The sequence below is a fragment of the Aptenodytes patagonicus genome, chromosome Z (genome assembly GCF_965638725.1).
Source record: "Aptenodytes patagonicus chromosome Z, bAptPat1.pri.cur, whole genome shotgun sequence".
In the NCBI taxonomy this organism is placed as follows: Eukaryota; Metazoa; Chordata; class Aves; order Sphenisciformes; family Spheniscidae; genus Aptenodytes; species Aptenodytes patagonicus.
Genome location: NC_134982.1, coordinates 57,669,787 through 57,694,938, shown reverse-complemented (window position 1 = coordinate 57,694,938; position 25,152 = coordinate 57,669,787). Strand labels below are relative to the sequence as shown.

At 42.2% G+C, this 25,152-nt stretch overlaps 1 protein-coding gene across 1 annotated transcript; it reads right to left on the bottom strand.

The window, feature by feature from the left end:
• Window positions 1-1,033: 1,033 nt before the first annotated feature.
• On the bottom strand, window positions 1,034-24,594 carry LOC143172633 (S-adenosylmethionine synthase-like). The gene is given in 10 exon segments (XM_076362276.1): window positions 1,034-1,136; window positions 4,464-4,597; window positions 7,838-7,986; window positions 7,989-8,010; window positions 9,430-9,648; window positions 10,909-11,052; window positions 11,729-11,841; window positions 12,708-12,830; window positions 16,612-16,689; window positions 24,522-24,594. Coding segments are annotated over 10 exon segments (1,158 nt in total).
• Window positions 24,595-25,152: the final 558 nt, after the last annotated feature.

The window sequence follows — 25,152 nt, the reverse complement described above, 5'->3', positions numbered from 1 at the left end:
CTTAGTTTACAATTTAATGATAAATTTGCTGGCCAGAATTGCTACTTTCTGTATACAAGCCTTTTCATCCTCTCTAGTCCTTGAAGAGAAGCTAAATGATTATGAATTCTCTCTCTCCATTTTGTGCTTTCAGCCAGAGAAGTCAAAGGAAGGTAATGTCCTCCGAGTGGTTTTTACAAATTTTTTTTTTTACATTTCAGAAGTGGCTAAATGAAAGTTAATTGAAACTATACAGCCAATTCCAATTCATGCAGCCATGGAAAATTTCAGTTTGAGAAGGAGTAGCTATAGAATCATAGAATAGTTTGGGTTGGAAGGGACCTTTAAAGGTCATCTAGACCACCCCCCCCTGCAATGGGCAAGGACATCTTCAACTAGATCAGGTTGCTCAGGTTGCTATAAATGAGTAAAAGACTTACAACATAGGAGTTCATCAGTTTTCACAGATATGCTTACAAAACTATAATGTTAAAAGCAAACAGGTAACACTACCTCAAAGCTAGGTATATTTAGGGTTACAATGAACAATGTTCCGAAATGGGTATTTTTACTAATTTCGTTGGACTAGAAGAACCATAACTAAAGCTGTAGTCGTGGAAGTCCTGGCCCAAAGAATTACAGCAATTTGTGCTATTACTGCTTTCCTCTCACAGGCAGCTGTTAGAAGTTACCTCACCAACTTCATTCACTTCAGTACAAAGTTAACTGGGTAAGCAGTAGTGGGCTTCCCTGGCAGAACAGGAATGACTTCAACTTCCACAACAGCCTGTGCACTTAATATCTGAACACAGCCAAAGGCCGAAATTGTTCACGTTACCAAGGACAAAGCTGAAGAGTATGTTAGATAGAGCAGCATGCATTTAAAGTGTAAGGCCACTATGAAACTTAGAAATTAAATAGAAATAATTTTCAGTAAATCTATTAACTACAGAATGTCATTTAAAAAAGAGCAGATACAGTCTTTTCTTGAACAGCTTGACATTTTACCCGATTATTAAACCACCTGTCAATTACATGAAACATTCTGAAAAGCTTAATACACAAGCTTTTTGGGTATTTCCCATGTAAATTCTTCTCTCCCAAAGTGCCCATAGCAAGCTGTTTTTTGATAGATTGGCCTCTTCAAATCCAGCTCCCTTAATGAAAAGAAAAAAAAAGCAGGTCTTACACATAACTCTAATCCATCGTATATTATGATTGAGACACATCAGAGGGATAATCAGTATTATCCCTGGAAGAAAGACAGTAAAACCTAGGTGGTGTTTCCTTGCCCAATCACCCAGATTTACAGCAGGAAAGGTAGTGAGCTGATGGTTGCAATTTTAAAGTGACTAGAAACAGCCAGCTTTCTTCAAATGTATCAGAGATGTGGTAAGTATGCAGTTAGGCTTTATAAGCATTACAGTGCAGAAGCATTACAATTGGAATAAAGTTCAGCTATACCTGTGCAAGCATCAATGTGTTTTCTGTTATTGCAAGTGTAATATAGAATGTTTTCTAATGCTACTGTGCCAGAAAGACAATGATGATCTCAAAAGAAGCAGCCAAAGATGATGATCTAGTAGACCGAGTAACTGAGTAACTGTGGAGGTTTAACTGCTTATATAGATGCACAAAGTCACTATTTAGATTAGGGCTTAACACTGATTATGACTAGATAACTAATGAAGGTGAAAGTCACGATTATTGCTTTTTAGCCTGCATAATATAGTGGATTGCAGCTGTGCTAAATGGGTAGCCACAGGTATCTACACTGAAGTTTCTCTTCATTTCATGAAAGGCCTGAAACATTTTCTTCTACTTGGGCTTTCTTCTATTTGGTATTATGTTGTTTAATTATCTTTGGAAGCACATTTAAAATAGATGATTCATATTGTAAGCTGCTGGAGAGAAAATTGGTGGAGGAATGGCAAAGTAAGGAAAGAAGCACAAATACTAACAGGAAAATGAATATGTTTCAGATGGTGAAGAGATTACACATTCTCACACTTATGGGGTCATTTATGATGTACAGCAGCTAAGTCTTGTTTCAAGTAATGTTTTGGAACATGATCACATGCTCCAATGGCTACTACAGTCATTTGTGCTTGACCCTAATACAAAAGCCATCAAAATGTGAGTGCTGACTAAATGAAAAGACATCATGAAGTACTTTGGTGCATACAGGATTTTAAAAATTGTGAGGTAACGTTTAGCAAGGAAATATTCACTAAACAATGCTCATGTTTTTGCCTGCTTTCTTCCCTTCTTACTGCCATAAGCTTACTGCCACATAGCACTTCCAGGGCTATGACAATGTATTTTAAAAATGCAGCATTTTTGAGCACACCAAATCAAGGAAAGTGTCTGGAAACCACCACACAAATTACTGATGGCGGTGAACTGCCATAATGACAAAGGCAAAGAAGAGTTTTGATTATACTTGTGAACTGGTAACTCTTGGAAAACATTACCTAGCAACAGAAGTTGCCATAACGCCTTGCATTATCTCAGACAATTAAAAATGTAAGTCAGCTCTACTCTCAGCATATATGTTCAGGAAACATTCTGAAAAGGAGTGCAAAAGGCTGGCCACACCAGCAAAATGTTGATATAGCTTGTCAGAAATGTCTTTGCTTTTTTAAGGTAAAAAAGAGACTTCCTATTCACTAACATGTTGACATTTCTCCCCTCCGAGTCAATTACACTCAAGATTCCTGTGGATTATAGAGACTAGAATTATATTAATAGCTCTGGATTTGAAAGAGAAGTGAATGATTAAAAGCATTTTCCTCAAATAATGAGATAGCTAACATGTATGTTTAGAACATGTATATTTTAGAACAGAACTTTTAAGACCCGCATTGCTCAAGGTGACAAAGTGGTTCTTCTGTGCGTGGAGTCAAGTTCTTGCTGGTATCTGTCTCAGGCTTGAGCTCCCATGTCAATTTCAGAGAGTTTAATAAGGGGTGAACTCACAGTGTGGCTGCTCCCTTAAAAGAGGAAACAGATAGTGTTTCTCTCCATTAGTTGCATATTTCATGAAACTTTAGGAAGTCCAGCCTGAGCCTGTCAAGTTTGGTGAAAATCAGCCAAGAGATTCGAAAGTTCTTCAGGACTGAGAAGATAAGCCTGTACCACTAGGTCTTAGGAAGCTGTACTACAAATAGACAAGAAGCTCTACCTCCTCAAAGTTCACATAAAGAATCACGAGTTAGTCATGAAAGGAAGAAAAAGACGGAAAAATGCTAGGGTCAAATTACAGCTCCCTGGAATGTAGGTGGGTAACTGCTGATAAGGACAGCTGCTTGATCTGCTTCTCTCCTCCAGCCCTTTCTTCTCTCAAAGAAAGGGGTAATTCCCATGCTTCTTTAAGTGTAAGGATTATGTTTGTCTAAAAAGACCTGCTTTTTGAGGTCCAGAAATATTCCAGAAAGGAATATAGCTGGGTTGGCTGCAGGAAGCAATGTAAGTAGGTTTGGGTTTTCTTGTCCTCTCTGACTGCATGGTAGCCTCAATGACGCTTCCAATCACAACTGAATATTCACTTCAAGACAGCTCATCTCATGGTGGGATTTTTATTCTTGTTCTGTTTTTCAAATGCATACAATATTTCAATGACTTACAAAATCTTAAGAGAGCATTTAAGAAGCCGGGATTCCTTTTTAATTAAGTTTAGTTGACTTCAAACAGGCTGCACAAGACTGCATGACAACTAGAGACAGGCTCTCAGTGTTCAGTTTTTCTGATGCAGAAGGTATGTTACACCTCATGAAGAAGCTAGTCACTTAAGGGTGTCTTTTCTCTTCTGGGCTAATGGCCAATATGCCCAGAACATATGCAACAGCAAACACCATACTGCCACTATTGTGGTAGGGTGACACTCAGCTTCTGGGCATGAGCAAGGGCAAATTACAGCACATGATGTCCCACTCATTTCAGTGGGATTGCTTGTGAAGTGAGGGCACCAGAACCTTTCTATCTTGTGGCAGTTGTCTCACAAGTTGTTGCCAACTAAAGATCAAAGGCAAGGAGACCATACTTACCCCAGTACTTCTTTCAGAAAGAGCCAATATTTCTGGTGCCTTCCAGATAAGGCAGGGATTGGGAGCCTTACACACCCTGTAAACAGACTGGAAAGCCTAACTACATCTAATGCTAAATTTTAATTCTACTTTACCAAGCACACTACCACCCGACTAATGAACTGCAATGTAGCACACTGCCAGGGTTACTGGGAGATATAACATGGTATAATTTAGACCAGTCTTACTTATTCAGTACATTTTGTGACCAGATTTATGAATTGGCCCTCATATGTTGTACTGGGTGCATGGGTAAAGGAAGAACAGAAATGACAGCAATTACAGATTTATGATGAAGGTGACTTTCATGAGGTTAGGAGCCAGAGACTTTAACATTAAACTGTTAAAGAGAGCATTAAAAATATGATTCCTTTCAGTAAGTACTAATAGCACACAAACCTTATGATAGCTCCAAGGCGTAGATCAAAGTTTTTCTGCACAATCTCAAGCAGTTCTTCTTCAGATCTGTCTGACGTTCCGTAATGAAACACTGAGATTGCAAGAGGATGACTCAGACCGATAGCATATGATAGCTGTAGAACACATGCATGCAACCCAAACACAGTTAAAACAGTCCTTCCTACTTTTTCCTTAAAAGAAAGGAAAGGCTTATTTTATGTATCAGGGGAAGATTTTATGCACACCTTTTCGGCATAAAGAAAGCTAGGAGATATGCTTTTGCTATTTGTCTTTTATGTTAGAAAATCATCTGTTTTCCTTACAGAATGCTCAGCCTGGTCAAATATCAGACCTAAGTGACGCTCCTTAAAAGCCAAAGAGGTACTTTCTAATCATCCTCAGATACTGCCATTCTGCATCCTTCAGCCTCAGCTAGACACAAGGATTTCATGCCTTTGAGACTGGAGACTCTGAGATCTACAAATATTTCTGGGGTTTTTCGCTGAGGCAGAGAAAAGATTGGCTAGGACAAGATGAGAACAAGCTCCACGTTCCTAAAGCACTCACAGACTCGTTTTCCCAGAGTGAGTTATTTCCATGCACTCCCTGGAACGTCACCCAATATTTCCATGTCCTTTTTAAAACACAGCTGTCAGAAGTAGACAAAGTAACCCAGGAAGTATTCCCTGTAATTTCACTTCATTCAAAGAAGGACAGAGGAGCTCTATAGCTCCTTTCTGACATGCAAGAATCACATTAGCTTTTTTTCACCACAGCACTGCACAGCACAGCACTGACAGGTTCTCCTGAAATGTATTTGCTTTTATCATTCAGTCCCTTTCCCAGTCCTGCTGCAGTACAGGCTAACATACACTTCACTTTCTTCCATCATGGTGTATTTGGATGAAAATACGTTTTGCTTGAATGTCACTAAGCAACGCAAACCATTCTGTGGCTTTCACTGGTCTTCCTCATTGTGTCTACTTTCTACAGATTTCAAGAAGTAATAGTCCAATGTCTCAGTTCTATCTATGTACTTCTTAGTAACCAAGAACTGATTTTTGTTAGAAACTGCCCTAATCGTGACTATCTTCCCCTTAGCTAATTTTGAGATCATGCTAAGTCTGTTTTTCATTAACCAATAAGCTGACAATTCTATATCACACTAAAAAAAGCCTACATGGTATTTGTGATAATATACAGTTAATTAGTCTGCAGTTCCCTCCATTATCCATTTTGCCCTTTCAGTATGAAAAAGTGGTTAGCATGGAAACAATATCCATAGCAGAGTCAGCTCAATTGTCAGCCTCAGTGGAGGCTGGCAAGGTCTTAGTGTAGCACACAGACACTAATGGGCTGAAAACACTTTTGCATTTCCACTTGATACTTTTTTCCTTTCGTTAACCTTTAACCCAGCCTCCTATGACTTCACGGGACATTTGCTTTTCTGCTCTCCCATTCTCCTCTCTCCTCCCATCTTACCTTCATTGCTAGTATCTGACATCTCCATAGTTTGCTGTTAACAAAATCAATCTTGCCTTGTCTAGAGTCGGGCCCAGGTATTTAAGGAGGGTCTCTGTGAATTACTGGAATAACAGCATTCCCACCTAACTCAAGAACTAAGACAGTGATGTATGTGTTCAAAAATGCCACTCAAAATGTGCATACCAAGAAATCAAAAGTTTGTCTTCTCTCCCCTCAGAAAAATAAAAAAAAAAATTATCAACAATTTGCTAACCATCACTATTTGTGCTCGGTTTATTGCCAATCTCCCCTTTCCTTGACTAACTCCAGACTTTAATCAGGTATCAAACACATGCACAACATCTAAAGCAAGGGGGCTTGTTCCTAATTGGGATGTCTGGATACTATGTCATTGATCATAACCACATCCAGCGGGCCTCTCCTCTGGTCTATGGAGAAAGTAAAAGGTTTTAAACACACCTCTTCAGCAAAACAACAGCCAGATCACTGCTACTTTTTACTGTAGTAATTTGTTGTACTGGGTTGAAGTTATTACATAGCAGCTACTCAGAATAAGCATGTCTATAAACTGATATTGCAAACCGTCTAGACAAACCTCAACTGTTTAGCAGTTAACATTAGGTTCATGTTTAATGGTGAAACTGTCTAGGGGTCAATAAAATACCTCTTCTGACTTCTTAGACTTAGTAGTCCCAAAAATTCATGCACAGGAAGGAAGTGCATTTCTTCTGAGCATATAAGACTGATTAAAGTTGTTCTTGTTTTAGACTCTTAAAAACAACTGAATTTTGCTTTTAGTCACACCTCACACCATAGTAGTATATGAGGAACACACAGTAGAGAACTCATGGTAACTTTAAGGTAGTTTCAAATACAGCTTAAAATGGTTTAAGTTACAACTAATACAACCATATAGTACAGCAGGTTGCACAACTACGTCTAGACACTGCTAACATAACTGTCTATAATGTGCTGTGCAGCCCAGGTTGGAGTGCTGGGCATGCATGTGTATGCAGAGGATATAGAGTTGCTGGAAGTAAAAGCAAGGATGATGCAAAGAAGTACCTAGACTAGGGATGGCAACAGAGTTGTAGAAAGACTACTACTGAGAACACACTCCTTGTTTCAGGACCATCCTGGCCTATGTCCTTGGCTTTCTTCATAGGGCTCCTTAATAACACACTGTCCTGGTTTCGGCAGGGATAGAGTTACTTTCCTTCCTAGTAGCTGGCACAGTGCTGTGTTTTGGATTTAGGATGAGAACAAAGTTGATAACGCACTGATGTTTTAGTTGTTGCTAGGTAATGCTTACACTAGCCAAGGACTTTTTAGTTTCCTATGCTCTACCGACTGAGAAGGCTGCAGGTGCACAAGAAGCTGGGAGGGGGGCACAGCCAAACTGGCCAAAGGGACATTCCATACCATGTGACGTCATGCTCAGTACATAAACTGGGGGAAAGCTGGCTGGGGGGGGGCCGCTGCTCGGGGACTGGCTGGGCATCAGTCGGCAAGTGGTGAGCAATTGTGCTGTGCATCACTTGCTTTGTGTATTATTATTATTATTATTATATTATTATTATTATTTTATTTCAATTATTAAACTGTTTTTTATCTCAACCCATGAGTTTTTCTCACTCATGCTCTTCCAGTTTTCTCCCCCATCCCACCGGGTGGGGGGGAGTGAGCAAGCAGCTGTGTGGTGCTCAGTTGCCGACTGAGGTTAAACCACAACACACACCCCTAAGAGGAACTTCCTGGAGCCCCATTCTAGTATAAGAAATGCTTTTCTGAAACTGGAGCGCGGCTGTGATAGTAGTATGTATACTGAGGGGGTGACCACACATGAGAGAATTTCTGTTATGGTGTATTACTCTCACAGTTGCTCTTACCTGGATTAATACTCTTTTACAGAGACCAGCTTTCACCAGCGATTTTGCGATCCAGCAAGCTGCATATGCTGCAGAACGATCAGCTTTGGAGGGATCTTTTCCAGAGAATGCACCTCCACCATGGGCTCCCCAGCCTCCGTAGGTATCCTCCTGCCAGTCACTCCAGCATCACTCTGCAGGACAAACAACTGAATGCATTCATGAGACACGACAGTTTACCCAATCCCATACTACGTTATTGGGTACAGCTTTGTTTTGTATTTGCCACAGATATGACTCATTGTTCACAGTGTTCACCTTCACATGCAACTGTTTAATGAATGAGGTCTACATGACTAGAGTATTTTTCAGAGATGTACTAAGCCATCTGTGCTGCAGTCACTTTTTAAGACTGATAAGAATGTGGCACAACTGTACACATCACAAAAAGTGTGCTCCCTTCAAACCAGCAATCATGAAATACTATCTCTGTATTACTAGCCAATGACTTCACTCAGTAACACTTAATGGAGGCCAAGAATTTAGAGAGACAAAAGCCTTCCTGAAAAACAGATCACGTATGACCTAAAAGGTTAACAAGCTTCACTTAGATACACATACTAAAGGGGAAGCAGCGGCTTCATAGAGCTGCAGCTCAGTGCTGCCAGCACAAGAGTACTCAGAAATTCTAGCTGAGTTCACTAGTGGCACAAGGACCACTTGGTACTACTCTTCTTTCTTCTTCCTGCCTGCCTGTGCCCCAGATAATGGAGTCCCACCCTCTCGCATGGACTTTTGTCTGCCTCCCACAACTTGATGAGCTGATCCAACTTGTTCAACCAGCAGAGAATTACTGCCTTTCTGTCAGATTAGCAAAGCTGGTGACTGCAAGCTGATAAATGAACTCCAGAGTGTTGAGAAACTCCATCCTGAAAGAGGATAAATTGCATTAATCCACTAATTTTAAATCCCCAAATAAGTAATATGGGAGTAAAGCTGACATTTATTCTTCAATGGAAGCCGTATCCCTATATCATCCCAGTGTGATCATAAGCACACCTTGTAGTTTTAATCCTTCATTGAACTCTTTATACAAAACTAGTCAGTTTTGTGTAACAAAACATTTCACAATTTCACGGCAATGACTGGCTTACCTAGTACCAGCACCTGGAAAGCAGAACACATGTCAAATTCTAATGAGTATTGAGACTTAATACATTAAGGTCTCCCTTGAAATTTGTTCAGCTTTCTGAATAATTTCAATGTAGAAGATCAGATCTGTTGTTATTTCTGGTTTCGATTTTTACTGTGAAAGTGAAGAGATACTTCCAGTCAGGCATTTTAGTGTATAACTTAAGGGCTGGCTTTTGGTCATTTAAAATACAGGCAAAGATTGAAGAATCTGTACATTTGGCTGTCCAAGCAGGTACAGCTTCAGTTTAGATGCCTGCTGTCCAGTAGGAAAATTCCAGTAGAAATGACTGAAGTGTCCTTAAAAATGTATAGACTTTCTTGATTAAAGGTATTGCACTTTTGTTCAAGAGAACATTTAGAAGCATGTGGCAAAGTAGAATCCAAGTCTGTATAGGCTGTCCTTTTCCAAAGTACCATACCTTAGGACCACCTTCTACAAACTTTTCACTTGGAAAGAGATGATAAATTGTGCCCTCACCAAGATACTTCTCCGGAATGACTTCTTTAACAACTTTCTCCATTAGCTCCTTCTGTATTTGTTGTAGTGCTATGTCTAGGGCATGACGTACTGAAATCACAAGTGTGTGCACTCGGATGGGCTCCACTGCGCCATTACTCTCCTTGTATTCCATTGTGACCTAGAGAGAAAAAAAAAGGACAGTGAACACACAAGGCCAAGAGCACCAGTTTGAAAAATGAAAATGAACCTCACACTTATTTTCTGCATCAAAAAATAAACAGATGAAGGGAAATGGGATGAAAAATGATGGATTGTTGCATATGCTTAAAATCACTGTAAGAAAAAAATTAAAATACAGAAAGTACTGAAGTACTAGTACCAAAAGAGTTAACTAAAGGATATTACATGTATCACCACAGAGAACCAAAACAACAGCAAGAAAGCTACAGAAGCCTAAGATTTTACTGGCAGATGCTAAAAGTATTCACGGTTTGGCATGTTAACATATCTTCAAATAGTGAAACACCAAAGTAAAGCCAAAATAACTTTTGGAGGACCCTGCTAAAATGGGCAACTGTAGATCATGATATGATGGGCTGTATCCTTTGCTACCTATTGCACGGCTTTTATGTACATGCAAATATATACTGGCATTGCTCCATCCTTAGTATTGGTTTTCTTACAGACTAAGACGACCTCTCTATTCTCCCACCCTGCAAAAATGCTTGGATAGATACATCATAAAGAAAACAGTCTATTCACATGTTCTGTGCACTGCTGACAAATGGTAGGGACACAATCCATGTTGCACTGCATCAACTGCAGCAGTGTAACTCAATGCAGTTCATTGCCACTAAGCAACAGAAATTAAGACTGAAACACCTTGGTGTCTTGGAAATGCCACATGTATGGCTTCCCTTTCCTCTCCTGCAGATTTCACCGCCTGGGAGACAGAGAACTTACTGCCTTTGATGCCAAAGTGCATCACTCTTACAGTAGGCTCAGTAACTCATGCACTCAGCTCTGCAACACAGCTGTCAGTGGCTCTGACCACTGATCAAATACAGCATGTATGAGGTTTGAATCAAGAACAGCCCTGTTTTAACTGAGAAACCATAGCACTATCCCAGTTCATGCTTCTGGAATGCTGATATTTATTCAGAAAAAAAACAGCTGATTGTCAGTAACTTGTTAATCTTCAGGGGAAAAGAAGCAAAATACAAGTGTTACTTTGAAGAAACCTGCTAAGACACTGATAGAACAGTTTAAACAAACCATGTGTGCTACATACAAATGTACCATATGAAATTCACACCACCTTGGAACATGAAAAGGACAGCACCATTTTTGACAAACATGAATTCTGATTTAGTAGCAGTCAGGGTAAAAGATTTCTATTGTTTCTCACCCTTACAGTTTATGGATCTATGTTACGAACCTGTGTTTTCCCATCTGGTCTAACCCAGGGCCATGTTCCATTCCGTTCCAGAGCCTTTATCCTTGCAGTCAGTTTGTGTGCCAGGAGGACTGTTAAGGGCATACATTCTTCAGTTTCATCAGTGGCATAGCCAAACATCAAACCCTGCATTGAGAAACAGGGAACTGCATTGAAAAACAGGAAAATAAGCCACTTGTTTCCATGTGCCACTTGTTTCCATGTTCTCTTTCCATTTCTGCACCTGTCTTTGCCACATAGCACTTTAAAACCACCCAAGGCTAGAAAGAGACAGCAGTAACATGCAGGGTGAATACACTTTGCCATATAACCATGCTGAAATAACATATATGTATCTGCACGCACAAGAATCAGAGCTACAGCAGGGTCTGGAACCAGAATGACTCCGCCTTAAGCGTCCATAAGAATCCACTGCAAAGGCTTAATAGACAAAAAGCTCATAAAGACTGCTCAGTCTTCTTCCCACACATGACAATTAAAATAACAGTATTTGATGCCTAAGAAGTAAAACCAGGCTACCCAAAGGACTTGAAAGACCAGAAACTAACACCTACTGATAAAAACAGATATATACCTTAATTGTAGCTCTATCCAGTAAGGCCACTGGATATGGGAAAAGCCACTTTCACTGAAACTAATGAAGGCCGTGTCACTTCTGGTGATTAAGAGAGTGGACAATGTTTAGCTGCTACTTCTTACACTTTGCACAATAGCTTTTAAGGAAAGGCTCTGGTCCAATGCAATTCTAACTGCTTGTGCATAAACTAAATTTGAGTAAGTGCCTGGAATTAAGTCCCATCACCTGATCCTCTGCTCCAATGTTATCGTCACTTTTGCCACGGCAGACAGCATGCTTGATCTCTTTACACTGTTGTTCTAAGGCCACTAAAACTGTGCAAGTCTTATAGTCCAGTCCTAGTGAAGGGAATTTTTTAAAGTTAGGTCACACATTCTTGAGAGTTCACAAATTGCTAGAGAAGCTTTTAGGGATTATCTAGTTACCTTGACTAAAACTTTTAAAACTCTAAGCATGTTTTGTATTGCTAATAGAAGCAGACAATAAGCACATTTATATAACAGTCTCAGGATGAGGGCAAGTTAGTGGTACTAGTTGAAACTTGAGCTCTTGAAACTGATAGGGTAAGTATAATCCTACAAGGTACTCCACCAAAGTTTGTTACATTACTTATGATGACTAGGGTTCAAACCATTTAGGTATTAAAGCTGGGAGAGGAGAGTGGAAAATGTTACCAGAAACTGGTATTCAGTTTTTCTTGTAGTAGGTTCTAGGGTTCAATCGAATTAGAGAAAAGCCATATAGATCATGCATTAAAAGGGAAGACTGAAGGGGAACAGCCATGTAAGGGGTTCAACTGCTGAAAGGAAGCTACTTTGGGAAATATGTTAAGAATACATAAAGAATTCCCTTGGGTGTGAACTTCAAGTTTCATAGGCATATGCACCCCAAGGACAAGGAACATCAGTGTTAAAGCTTTCACTGTACAAACCTGCAGATGTAACCACCTTCTGACATTAGTGCAAACACTAGTTCATCTGCATCAGAGAAGCAAGAACCTGGCACTTTTAGAGTTTTTTTCAAGTGTGCTAACTTAAAATAGCTCCTTCAGTACCAGGCACTGAAAAATGCATATCAACATCTGTGCAGTTTTCTCCTAGGCCTGGATACACATTTAATTTTATTTTCCAAAAGATCATAAAAACATGACTTTGGCCACATGCAGAACAGACCCTAGAATGAATACATGAAGGATTTCACTTACCTTTGCAAGAGTCATCATACTCTATCCTCTTAAGGGTCTCTCTTAAAATTTGTTGGTAATCTACTATAGCTTGAGATGTGACCTCTCCACAAAGCAAAATCATTCCAGTTTTTGCTACACACTCTGCAGAAAAAAGATAAAACATCAGAATTTTACTGCTACTATTTTACAGTTACACAGGGAGATCCTGAAGGTTGTTCTATAAACAAAGAATTACTCATAGGGGAAACTCAGTGTAAAGCCTTAGCATACATATAGGTCTGTGTGCAACCACTCTTCTCTTCAGCTGTTATGAACATTAAAATGCCTGCAAGGAGGGGTTTCATCTTACCCAATTATCCTATCTCCACAGTGGCTCCAGATCAAGTATGTAGTGCTATTTCTCCAAATAGTTTCTTGGTCTCCAACAATTTCGGCTCAGGGTCTTCCTGAAGCTAAAGGGACATCATTTATTAACAGATGGCGTTACCAGTCTTTGACAGATTTTTGTTACTGTAATTCACCCAGTTGCCCTTGGCAACCATGAAAACTTTTAGCATCTACAGGATCCTGGAGCAAGAAGCTATGCAACTTCATTACAAATTTTGAGCAGAATCATTTCATATTTTATTTCATTGTTTGTTTCAAGCATTCACCTGGCCTCCAAATTTTTCCTTTTTGTGTTAAAACATATAGCAAACAATCACAAAAAATTCACCACATCAATACAACCTACAACTGTACAGCTCTATTTCATATCTAATTTAATCCTCTTTTCCAGACAGAGGAGGCCTAGGCTATTCACTGAAAGACATTGTGCAGCTATGATCGTATTTGTTACTCTTGCCATACAATCTTACTATTGCCTTTTTTGGGATGGGGGTAGAGAAACAGATTGCACACAGTATTCAAGACAACCATGAATTTATATGACTTAATAATGTTCTCAGTTCCATTCTTTGTTCCTTTCCCAGCAAGCCCTAACAGTTGGCCTGGGTTTTTACTGCTACAGAGCACCGACGCTTTTCACAGAAACATATGTCTATTACAACCCAAAAATCTCTTTTCTGAATGCTTGCAGTGAACTGCAAATCCTACTTTCTATATATGGGGGTAAGATTTCTCCCTTCCCCCATGCATTAGCCAACACTGAATTTCATCCATCGCTTTTATCATCCAGTCACCATCTCATTTGAATAATTTTATTTGATTTCAAGATTAAGTATTACAGGCAGGAGTATACTATAAAATTGCACAACTATGGACTGCAGCATCACATAAAGTTGATCAAGCTAGCTTTAATTGGCAGCTTAGCTTAGATAATCCAGACAAGCAGTTGAGAACTTAGCACAGGGCAAGCTTTCTCTGTTTGTCTGTAAGAGGAATTAGTCTATATTGAACTATTAAGCTACATCCTAGCTGGCATGGTATCTCTGAATTACACTGTGGACACAGTGAGAGTCCATAATAATACAGTAGCCCTAAATGTATACAGCACATTAACCCCAAGTAGTGATACCACTACAGTACAGGGTATCCTGGTACCATTATTTTCACATTCAGTCTTGTGCCCCTGCTCTACTGGCAGCAGTGCTCTTCCTGTCTGCTACACCATAGCAGATCACTTATATGTGTGAGGCATGTATGGTGCTGTGAATCCTGTGCTGCGGGAAGAGACCCCGCATTACAGGTGTGAGGCAGAGAAGAACGGCTCTCATTTTCCAGTGTGGTCACTACAAAAAGGGGAAGCCTCTCTGGAAGAACACAAAGTTAGGGAACTGGGGCTTAGATAGATGGAAGAATAAGGCTGCAGTTGCCACCAACAGTCCCTAGAAATTCTCCCAGGCCCATTACAGCCAAGCAAAGCTTGATAGTGATGCAAGACTTCATGCCATGATGATGCTTTTTTAGTATCAGGATAACAAAGATTCATCTTGCTACCTTTGACTGCTTTCCATTCTGACTGAAATTTAATTCAACCAAAAGAAAACACAGCTCAGGAGCTGCACTATAGCTGCAACTTACAAGTCAGCCCAAGCAACACCCCCATCTGCTCTACCCAAGAGAAAGTTAACATATAAGGTTTTGGGCTCTTCACTGGGGGGTGATATCTTACATGTTTAAGTGTCCTCAGAAGAATATTTTGAACACCACTAGTAGGTAGAAACTTCCACCTTCTCTTTTGTACTGTCTTGGTTTATGGACAGTTTTCCCTCTTGACTCTCATTTCCTGGGCATACTGGGAAGGACTTTTTTTCCAAGAAAGGCTTCTCTTAATCAGAGAGGAAGTAGAATAATTATTCTGCCTTCTGCTTTATGCTACTTGCAGCCAGTATTCTCTTGTTTGACTTTACTGCTACCCAGTTTGTTGGCAGCACAAAGAGAAACCAGCTCTGTCCTGCTGAAATGAGGTAGTGCCAGTGTAACAATTCAGAACTTTGTATGCAAAGCTTGCTAATCCTAAAAGTCCAAGCAGCAAATAAAACTCAGAGAACCACAGATACATTTTTCTACTGATAGACAGAATCTAGTTTCAACATCTCCATAAACTACATTTCACAGTTTTGTAAAATACAGTGTTACAGTGACTTAGTACTTACATAACGCTTTGAGATTTTTTTTCTGAAACTTTGAGGCAAGGCCTGCACAACTAATCAGAAATTCTAATTTTCACCCGGTAAACCCTGTATTGAGTGCCATAACTGCTTTCTGTTCTCCAGCCCACGACTTTTTTAGCAATCTCTGTGCCTGGTCAACCAATTTATCTTTTCCAGACTCACACTTCAATGTTATACTGAAGTTTTCTGACTCCAGTCAGCAGTTTTGATATTTTTTTTCCCAACAGATTATAGAAATCAGGGATTTATCTATGTAATCATGTCACATCTCAGTCTTCTTTTTTGGTAAGAAACTGATCATGTTTCTCACATCTCTTATGACACATTTTTCACTCCCTGTCATTTTTGCAGCATTTCTCTGTTACCATCTCCAGCTTTTCAGCAGTTTTGGAAGCATAACTGCCTGCAATACTGAAATACATGCTTCATCAAGCCTAATACATGTGCTAAACACTTCCCCACCACGTCTCCTTGCTGCTCCCATCTATGCATCAAGGATCACATGAGATTTTTCAGATGAAGCATCATATTAGATCACTGTATTTGTGGAATGCAGCTAGTCCTCTATGCTGTAAGTATGGCCTTGATGGTTTGTTCTAAGAACAAAATGACTGCATTTGGAGAGCTCTTCAGAAACATTCCCTTTCTGTGTCCATTCCCCATTGGCAACCCAGCTCATTCCAATTTTATGATATGTTCTTAGCCTCTGGAAGAGGTGATGTTGCTAGTGACAACATCCACGTAGAATACAGTCCCAACAGAAAGTCCCAAGAAAAAAGCAAGCCACTTTGATCAGAATCACATTCAAATGAACTGTGCACTTACCTTCCTGTGAACCAAGGGCATCACCCTGCTTCTGTAAAGGCACAGTAAATATCTCTTTAGCACTTCCAGATTTTGAGTTTTATTCACACCTTTTACTCACTCTATGAAGAAATGCATCTTGACATATACCTTTCCTCAATTCTCTTTTTCCCTAATTTTCTTAGATTCATCATTATCATTAGCCCTGTCAACCATAGTTTTCCCCAATACCACTAGCTTCTCCTGATCTGTTTCTTACATTTCATCATTTATAATTTGTACTGGAGTACTATGTATTTCCTTTTTTCTGTTCATCTTTTGCAGCTTTTTTCCTGCCTTCCCCTCTCCTCTGAGTCAGTATGCCAGAGTTGGCCTCTTGACTGACTGTGGAAGCATTGACTGCCAGCCAGCTATTGCAAGAATTTTGGATCATGAGATGTTATACCAACATGGATTACTTGTTGTACTTCATTAATCTATTTTTCTATCTGTATTGTACTTACCACAGGCAACTTTGGCATCTGGATCAATACTGAGATGAGCATCTAGAACAGCATCACTTATCTGATCACACATCTTATCTAGAAGATAAAAACAAGACAGATATAACATTTCTTTTTGTGGTAAAAACAAAAAAGTGATTTCTTAATAAAATTTCATTTCCGGTGGGCAAGAGACTTCTGTTTATAGAGCATCTGTCAAGAGGCAATTTTAGCAACTTATATTCTGAAAGGTATGTCTTACCCTGTTTTCACTCCTCTCCTCAAGTCAATCCTAACTGACACTTTTCTATCATCTGCACAGGCCAGCAGCCTCCCAGGCGAGGGGACAATGAAAAAGGCCTGCAAAGGCATCCTGAGATACTAGTTTCAGGAGAACAGAAGATACAAGAAGTAACTTCGGAAGAAGTATTTAAGCTAAGACCTTTCTGTAGCAGTTTTGCATTCTTCCCCTCTTTATTTTAAACTTTGTATTGTATTTTCAGTGTGAATTACCTATTTTGATCTACATCTTATAACTATCAGAGGTCTGCACTTAAGGCAGTGTTTATCCCTTCACCACCTGCAGTGAGGACCTCTGAGATCTCATGTGTCAACTTTTTTGGATGACAAGAGGCATTGCTCTCCCTGCAAACAGGTACATTAGATTGAAGTCTACTCCTGCAATTATCCACAACTATCCAGCTCATTTGAGTTCAGAAAAGCATCTGCAAACATTCTCTCAGGGACAAGCATTGGCCACTCACAAGTTTCCACAGTTATATTCCTGAGTTTTGGTCTTTTTTTTAAAGACAAAAGCACTGGAGCGAAAAGTTCTTACCTATTCTGTCTTTAGCACCGATGACTTATTGTCCAAGTAAGACCTGAGTATGCCAAACGCATTTGGTTTGTTAAAAGTTAATGAACAATTTCGAGGACAAATTGAGATTCTTTGTCTCATTAGGGTAACTGAAGCAGGTAAAAGCAATCCATCTTATTACCTCAAAAGTACAGCTTTGAAAAGTTGTATATCTGCAGAAACATGAGGAACACGCATTAATCTTCATAGAATCATAGAATAGTTTGGGTTGGAAGGGACCTTTAAAGGTCATCTAGTCCAACCCCCCTGCCGTGGGCAGCAACATCTTCAACTAGATCAGGTTGCTCAGAGCCCCGTCCAACCTGACCTTGAACGTTTCCAGGGATGGGGCATCCACCACCTCTCTGGGCAACCTGTGCCAGTGTTTCACCATCCTCAGCGTAAAAAATCTCTTCCTTATATCTAGTCTAAATCTACCCCCCTTTAGTTTACAGCCATTCCCCCTTGTCCTGTCACAACAGGCCCTACTAAAAAGTTTGCCGCCATCTTCTTTATAAGCCCCCTTTAAGTACTGATAGGTTGCAATAAGGTCTCCCCAAAGCCTTCTCTTCTCTAGGCTGAACAACCCCAACTCTCTCAGCCTTTCTTCATAGGAGAGGTGTTCCATCCCCCTGATCATTTTCGTGGCCCTCTTCTGAACCTGCTCCAACAGGTCCATGTCTTTCTTATGCTGAGGGCCCCAGAGCTGGACGCAGTACTCCAGGTGGGGTCTCACCAGAGCAGAGTAGAGGGGCAGAATCCCCTCCCTCAACCTGCTGGCCACACTTCTTTTGATGCAGCCCAGGATACTGTTGGCTCTCTGGACTGCGAGGGCACATTGCCGGCTCATGTCCAGCTTTTCATCCACCAGTACCCCCAAGTCCCTCTCCACAGGGCTGCTCTCAATCCCTTCATCCCCCAGCCTGTATTGATACCTGTATTGATACCACAACCCAGGTGCAGGACCTTGCACTTGGCCTTGTTAAACCTCATGAGGTTCACACAGGCCCACTTCTCGAGCTTGTCCAGGTCCCTCTGGATGGCATCCTGTCCCTCTGGCGTGTCAACCGCACCATTCAGCTTGGTGTCATCTGCAAACTTGCTGAGGGTGCGCTCGATGCCACTGTCTATGTCATTGATGAAGATATTAAACAGTACTGGTCCCAGTATGGACCCCTGCGGGACGCCACTTGTCACCAACCTCTATCTGGTCATTGAGCCATTGACCACTACCCTCTGGATGTGACCATCTAACCAATTCCTCACCCACCAGACAGTCCACCTATCAAATCCATACCTCTCCAGTTTAGAGAGAAGGATGTTGTGGGGGACCATGTCAAAAGCCTTACAGAGGTCCAGATAAATGACATCTGTAGCCCTTCCCATGTCCACTGATGTAGTCACTCCATCATAGAAGGCCACTAGGTTAGTCAGGCAGGACTTGCCCTTGGTGAAGTCATGCTGGCTGTCTCGAATCACCTCCCTGTCCTCCATGTGCTTTAGCATGCTCACTTCTCCCAGGAGGATCTGTTCCATGATCTTCCCAGGCACAGAGGTGAGACTGACTGGCCTGTAGTTCCCCAGTCTTCCTTTTTTCCCTTTTTAAAAATGGGAGTTATGTTTCCCCTTTTCCAGTCAGTGGGAACTTCACCAGTCTGCCACAACTTCTCAAATATGACGGATAGTGGCTTAGCAACTTCATTCGCCAGTTCCTTCAGGACCCACAGATGGATCTCATTGGGTCCCATGGACCTGTGCACCTTCAGGTTCCTTAGATGGTCTTGAACCTGATCTTCTCCCACAGTGGGCAGTTCTTCATTCTCCCAGTCCCCGCCTTTGCCTTCTGCGGCTTGGGCAGTGAGGCTCGGACACTTGCCAGTAAAGACCAAGGCAAAAAAGTCATTGAGTACCTCTGCCTTCTCCATGTCCCAGGTAACCAGGTCTCCCATTTTGTTCCAGAGGGGGCCCACATTTTCCATCTTCCTTTTATCCCCAACGTACCTATAGAATCTTTTCTTGTTGCCCTTGACGTCCCTGGCCAGACTTAATTCTATCAGGGCTTTAGCTTTCCTAACCTGATCCCTGGCTGCTTAGACAATTTCTCTGTATTTCTCCCAGGCTACCTGTCCTTGCTTCCACCCTCTGTAGGCTTCCTTTTTGTGTTTGAGTTTGTCCAGGAGCTCCTTGTTCATCCACGCAGGCCTCCTGGCGTTTTTGCCTGACTTCCTCTTTGTTGGGATGCATCGCTCCTGAGCTTGGAGGAGGTGATCCTTGAATATTACCCAGCTTTCTTGGTCCCCTCTTCCCTCCAGGGCTTTGTCCCATGGCACTCTACCAAGCAGATCCCTGAAGAGGCCAAAGTCTGCTCTCCTGAAGGCCAGGGTAGTGAGCTTGCTGTGCGCCCTCCTCAGTGCCCTAAGGATCTTGAACCCCACCATTTCATGGTCACTGTGGCCCAGGCTGCCCTTGAGCTTCACATTCCCCACCAGCCCCTCCTTGTTGTTGAGAACAAGGTCCAGCATAGCACCTCTCCTTGTTGGCTCCTCTACCACTTGGAGAAGGAAGTTATTATCAACACATTCCAGGAACCTCCTGGATTGCTTATGCCTTGCCGTATTGTCCCTCCAACAGATATCGGGGTGGTTGAAGTCCCCCATGAGGACCAGGGCTTGTGAGCATGAGGCTGCTCCTATCTGTCTAGAGAGGGCCTCATCCACTCGGTCTTCCTGGTCAGGTGGCCTGTAGCAGACCCCCACTGTAATGTCACCTGTCCTTGCCTTCCCTTTAATTCTGACCCACAAGCTCTCAGTCGGCTCCTCATCCATCCCCAGACAGAGCTCCAGGCACTCCAGCTGGTCATTGACATAGAGGGTGACAATCCCTCCTTGTCTCTCCTGCCTGTCCTTCCTAAAGAGCCTGTATCCCTCCATCCCAACACTGCAATTATAGGAGCCATCCCACCACATCTCCCTGACGCCAATAAGATCATAGCCCTGCAGGTGTGCGCACATCTGTAACTCCTCGTTTATTCCCCATGCTACGTGCGTTTGCATAGAGGCATTTAAGTTGGGCCCCCGATGAAGCTGTCTTACTGGCTGGAGTTCCTTTGTGCTGCTCTTCAGGCACTCTCCTGCTGACCTGTGCTCCTTCTCCAGGCTCTGGGCATCTATTGCTGGCCCTGGCATCAAACTGGTAGGAGTGGGATGGATTGAGGTTCCCCTCCCCCGGCATCTCTAGTTTAAAGCCCTCTTCACCAGCTTAGCAAGCCTATAACCAAAGATGCTCTTCCCCTTCTCTGACAGATGGACCCCGTCGGCCCCCAGTAGACCAGGTTTCTCAAAGCGAGTCCCATGGTCTAAGTAGCTGAACCCCTGGCTGTGGCACCAGTCCCGGAACCATTTGTTGACTCGCCAGATTCGACTGGCCCCTTCAAACCCCTTCCCTTTGACTGGCAGGATTGATGAAAAAACTACCTGCGCTCCTGAGTCCCTTACCGCCGCTCCCAGGGCTCTGTAGTCCTTCTTGATAGTCCTCAGACTGCTCCTGGCTGTGTCACTGGTGCCCACATGAAAGAGCAGCAGCAGATAATAGTCAGTGGGCTGTACGAGGCTTGGTAGGCTCTTGGTGACATCCCTGATGTGAGCCCCCGGTAAGCAGCACGCCTCTCTAGAGAGTGCGTCCAGTCAGCAAATGGGTGCTTCTGTACCTCTCAGAAGAGAGTCACCTACCACTGTCACCTGTCACCTTTTCTTAGTGGTGCTGGTTGTTATATGGGGGGCAGATCAGGCTGCATTACTCAGCTCCCGCGCTTCTCCTGGTGTGACAGGACTTTCCTCTTCGGCCTGCAGAGCAGTGAAATGGTTCTGCAAGGACACCTCAGGCTTCGGGGGAAGTCTCTTCCTCCTGCAAAGGTCCTTGCCTTTGCAAGCGTCCATTCTTCTGCATTATTGGCCCGCCCTCTCCCTTCTGTGTGTGCCAGTGGGGGAGTTTTTGGCTGTTTGGCCGTGGGCTGCAGGTCCGCTGCACACTGCGCTTGGAACCAGCTATCTAGCTCCTTCTTTGCCTCCCTGATGTTACGCAGCCTTCTCACCGCCTCCTGCAGCTCAGCCACCTGCTGCAGGAGGTCCTCGACCTGGGCACACCTCTTCCAGGCAGGTCTGCCGCCTGTCCCTACCCCAGGAGAGAGGTCTGGGCACTTCCTGCAGCCTGAGGTCTGCACTGCAGCCTCTCCCTTCAGCAGTTCCCTCTGCGTGGAGGCATCGACCACCGCTGGGGTAGATGGTGCAGACCCCCCAGCTGGAGCCGCGGCCTTTACCCTCAGACGAGTGCCCACCATTCTGCCTTGAGGGTCGGGTAGGATGAGTGCTCTTGACCTCCGCCCAGTTGCCGGGTTATGTGTACGCCGAGTCCCCCACTCGGCCTGTGGAATGCCTCTCCTTCAAAGAGGTGCCTTCCCTGCGCGCCCTCCCTCGCGAACTGCCGCGCAAACTGCCATGTCACGCCCTGGCTGACGCGCCACACCCTGTTTGCCCGTCCTGTTGGCAGCGCTCCTGGTGGGTAGCGCTCCCTGGGGCTGCCTTGAGTGGGAGTGGGGGGTGCTCCTGGCCCCGCCCACGCCTCGCCAGCCGCCCTCGTGAGAGCTGCCAGCTCCCGGGGGGTCTCTGCGCTCCCCTGTGGGTTCCCCGGCTCAGGAAACCCCCCTGTACGCCGCAATCCACCGCTCCACTGCGGGACGCGCCTGCACCGGAGCTGACCGCCTCTGCGACTGACAGTTGGTGGCGGTTACACACCACTAATATTCACCCACCATCATTACGAAAAAAGGTATCCAAAATATGTTCAGCCACACAACTACGCAGCTGGATCTACAACACTGTCTGTATCATGAGCCAGGTGCCTATATTGTTTGCAACAGCCTATATAATTATCTGTCTAATTGCCAGTCTAAAATAACTTCTCTTGCAGGAGTGAGTACCGTTACATATGTGCATAGGCTTGAGGGCCCAAAGAGGAAGTTAATAAAGAAGCATAGCTGAATGTCCACCTTAAACTACTTATTTACTTTTAAAGATAATCTGGTCTGGAAGCAAACAAACATGAGAATGAAATTATAAGGTAAGAGTAGAGTTATTCTGTACCCCAAAAGATCTGTAATTCAATGCAAAGTCTAGGTACAAACTGAATTTAATATAAGAACTGTAGAGTAATATCTTCCAGTATAATCTAAAAGCAAGGAAAAGTGAAACATGCTAGCCTGTAGCTTTGAATGGATGAGACATTGCACCATCAATACTACCTCACTCAAATACAACCTAAAAACAGGCTAAAAGCAAAGCACAAGTGCTAAAAATGTATGTGCCCCGTTTATTCACACAAGCTACAGTGATCTCAATGTCGCATGAGATTTGCTTATGGAGGTGCACAGGTCTCTTCTTCACTGGCATAATTTTCAGAATCTGAATCAGCAATTTCAGCACCTTTATGTTTTGTTTCTAGTGTTTTCCCCAGACAAGCTGAAGCTAAACATTTAACTGTGCATTTCATAAGCATTTGCAAAGTAAGTCCAACAATTTAGAGGCTTGGAAAAAAGCAAAACAACAGAACAAAGCCAACTTGATAGCTGTAAAGCCTGTCTTCAGCTATTTATACTGCATTGATCCCCAGCTCAAGCATTACCTTACTGAAATTTCTTGCTGGTATATTTACTCAGAGAATCAGAATCTTGGTCAGTTACTTAAGTTATATTGCACCTTCACTGACAAAAATTGACCACAGTTTGAAGACACAAGGACATAAGATGAAAGACAGAAACATGATGTGGTCGTAATTTCAGACCCAGAAATAATTTGTGCAATCAAGTATAAAATCAGTAATGCCAAGTTCCAAAGTTTGTCATCTGGCTAGTTTGTCAACAACCCTGAGGCAAACGGAGTCCTGAAGATTGCAAAATTGATTCACACCTGATGCTCAAGCAGGAATGGCATGACCTGGAACAACTAGTTAAGTTTTATTGCCTTCAGCTATTTGCACCATTACAACATATAGCGCAGTGCCGTAAAGCAAACAAGTGGTTGTGGTGGTTCAAGATATGATGCTACATGCTTCAGTGGTCTTGCAGCTGTTGGACTGTTCACCAGGGGCTGGACAGACAGACTAATATAACTGGTCTCATACTGTGCCATTCCCACCTAATGAGTAAGAATCCTGAGAATACAGACACACAAGAAAAACTTGGCTGCAAACCTTCAGTGTTTGACATCACCCTCATTTTCTCACTATTAGTTTTTTTTGTCTTTACTATGGAAAAAGTAAGAGGTAATGTTATTTTTAGCTTTAACATTAAAATGCTCCATTTGAAGGTTCCTCCATAAAAGGAACTGTTGTTACCTTTACTGTAAATTTGAGTCACTAGTATGTCTGCTGAAGGCCCAAACTTCCTCCAGTCCATCAGTTAACCTAGCTTCTAGGTACGGATTTGTGTAAACAAAGCTGTGTGAAAAATAGCTGAATTTAATGAACAGCGATTAGAACTGAAGCACTGTCTTAGAGTCGCAGACCTGGAAAATACAATGGCTTCGTACAGCCTACAGCATATGTAAACTTGTGTTAGGGAGAGCACCGTGGGGAAAGGGGCATATGTAGTATTACAGCAGTATCTGGAATGCAGCTCTGATGAAAATCAATGCTTAGTATTCCAAACGTTTCAGAGATTCAGAGTTCAATGATCACCTATAATAAATCTGTGCATAAAGTAATATTTTTTCATTACAGAATTAAAAATGAAATTGTAATTCCAGTGTATGTGGCAGCTCCAAGTCTACCTATAGAAGACCTCTTCATGCTTCTTTCTCTCAAGCAAAAGTTTAAAGTTGTCTATGCCAGATTATATTGCATACTAACCAAATAAGAGAAATTCTTGTCAAGCAAACAAAGACACTAATCTGAAGTCTATTCAAAATAATTAATTGGTTCTTTCTTTTCTCCATTGGAGGAGATATGACTGAACTTTCATCAGATAGCATTCTTCAGTGCAAGTATTAATAAAAGCAAAGATTCAATCAGCATTTTTACTCACCAGAATGTCCTTCAGCAACAGATTCTGAGGTAAAAAGAAAGCGTTTTTCTTTTTTAGAGGGATGAATTGACATGTCTCAGTGTCTTTAGCAAGCCTGCAAATGAGAAAGACCCAAACTGGACTACAGAACAAGCACAGGCAGAAGGTGAAGTGGAAAGGTTGATGTATCTATGCAAACAGCTGATATAATTGCTTCTGCATGTTTGTTCCTCAGAAGTTCAATAGATAAGACCAATCTGTGTGGATTTTACAATGCACTGCTACAGAAACTCCTTTCATAAGACTTTTGTGTTTGGTTAACCTTGGTCCTGCTAAACTCTGCAGAAGTGTTACCATTATGTGAAATGTGAACACAGCTAAGCCAGGGTTCAGTGCTTTTGCACACTTCCCCAAGCCTCCATTCTTACTCTTTCTTCTAAGTGCTCACTAAAAAGCACTTCAAGGTAGTAACACAGCACAGAAATTTTATTTGAATTTGTAAGGGCAAATGACACTTTCTCCTAGGCATAATATCCATACATTGTACTCAGCTGCAGTAGTGAACTGTGCAGAAGCGTATCTCTCTTTATGTGAGAACAGATGTTCATAATAGCTCCAGGTGGTAAGCTGTGCTCTTCTTCCTGAATACTAT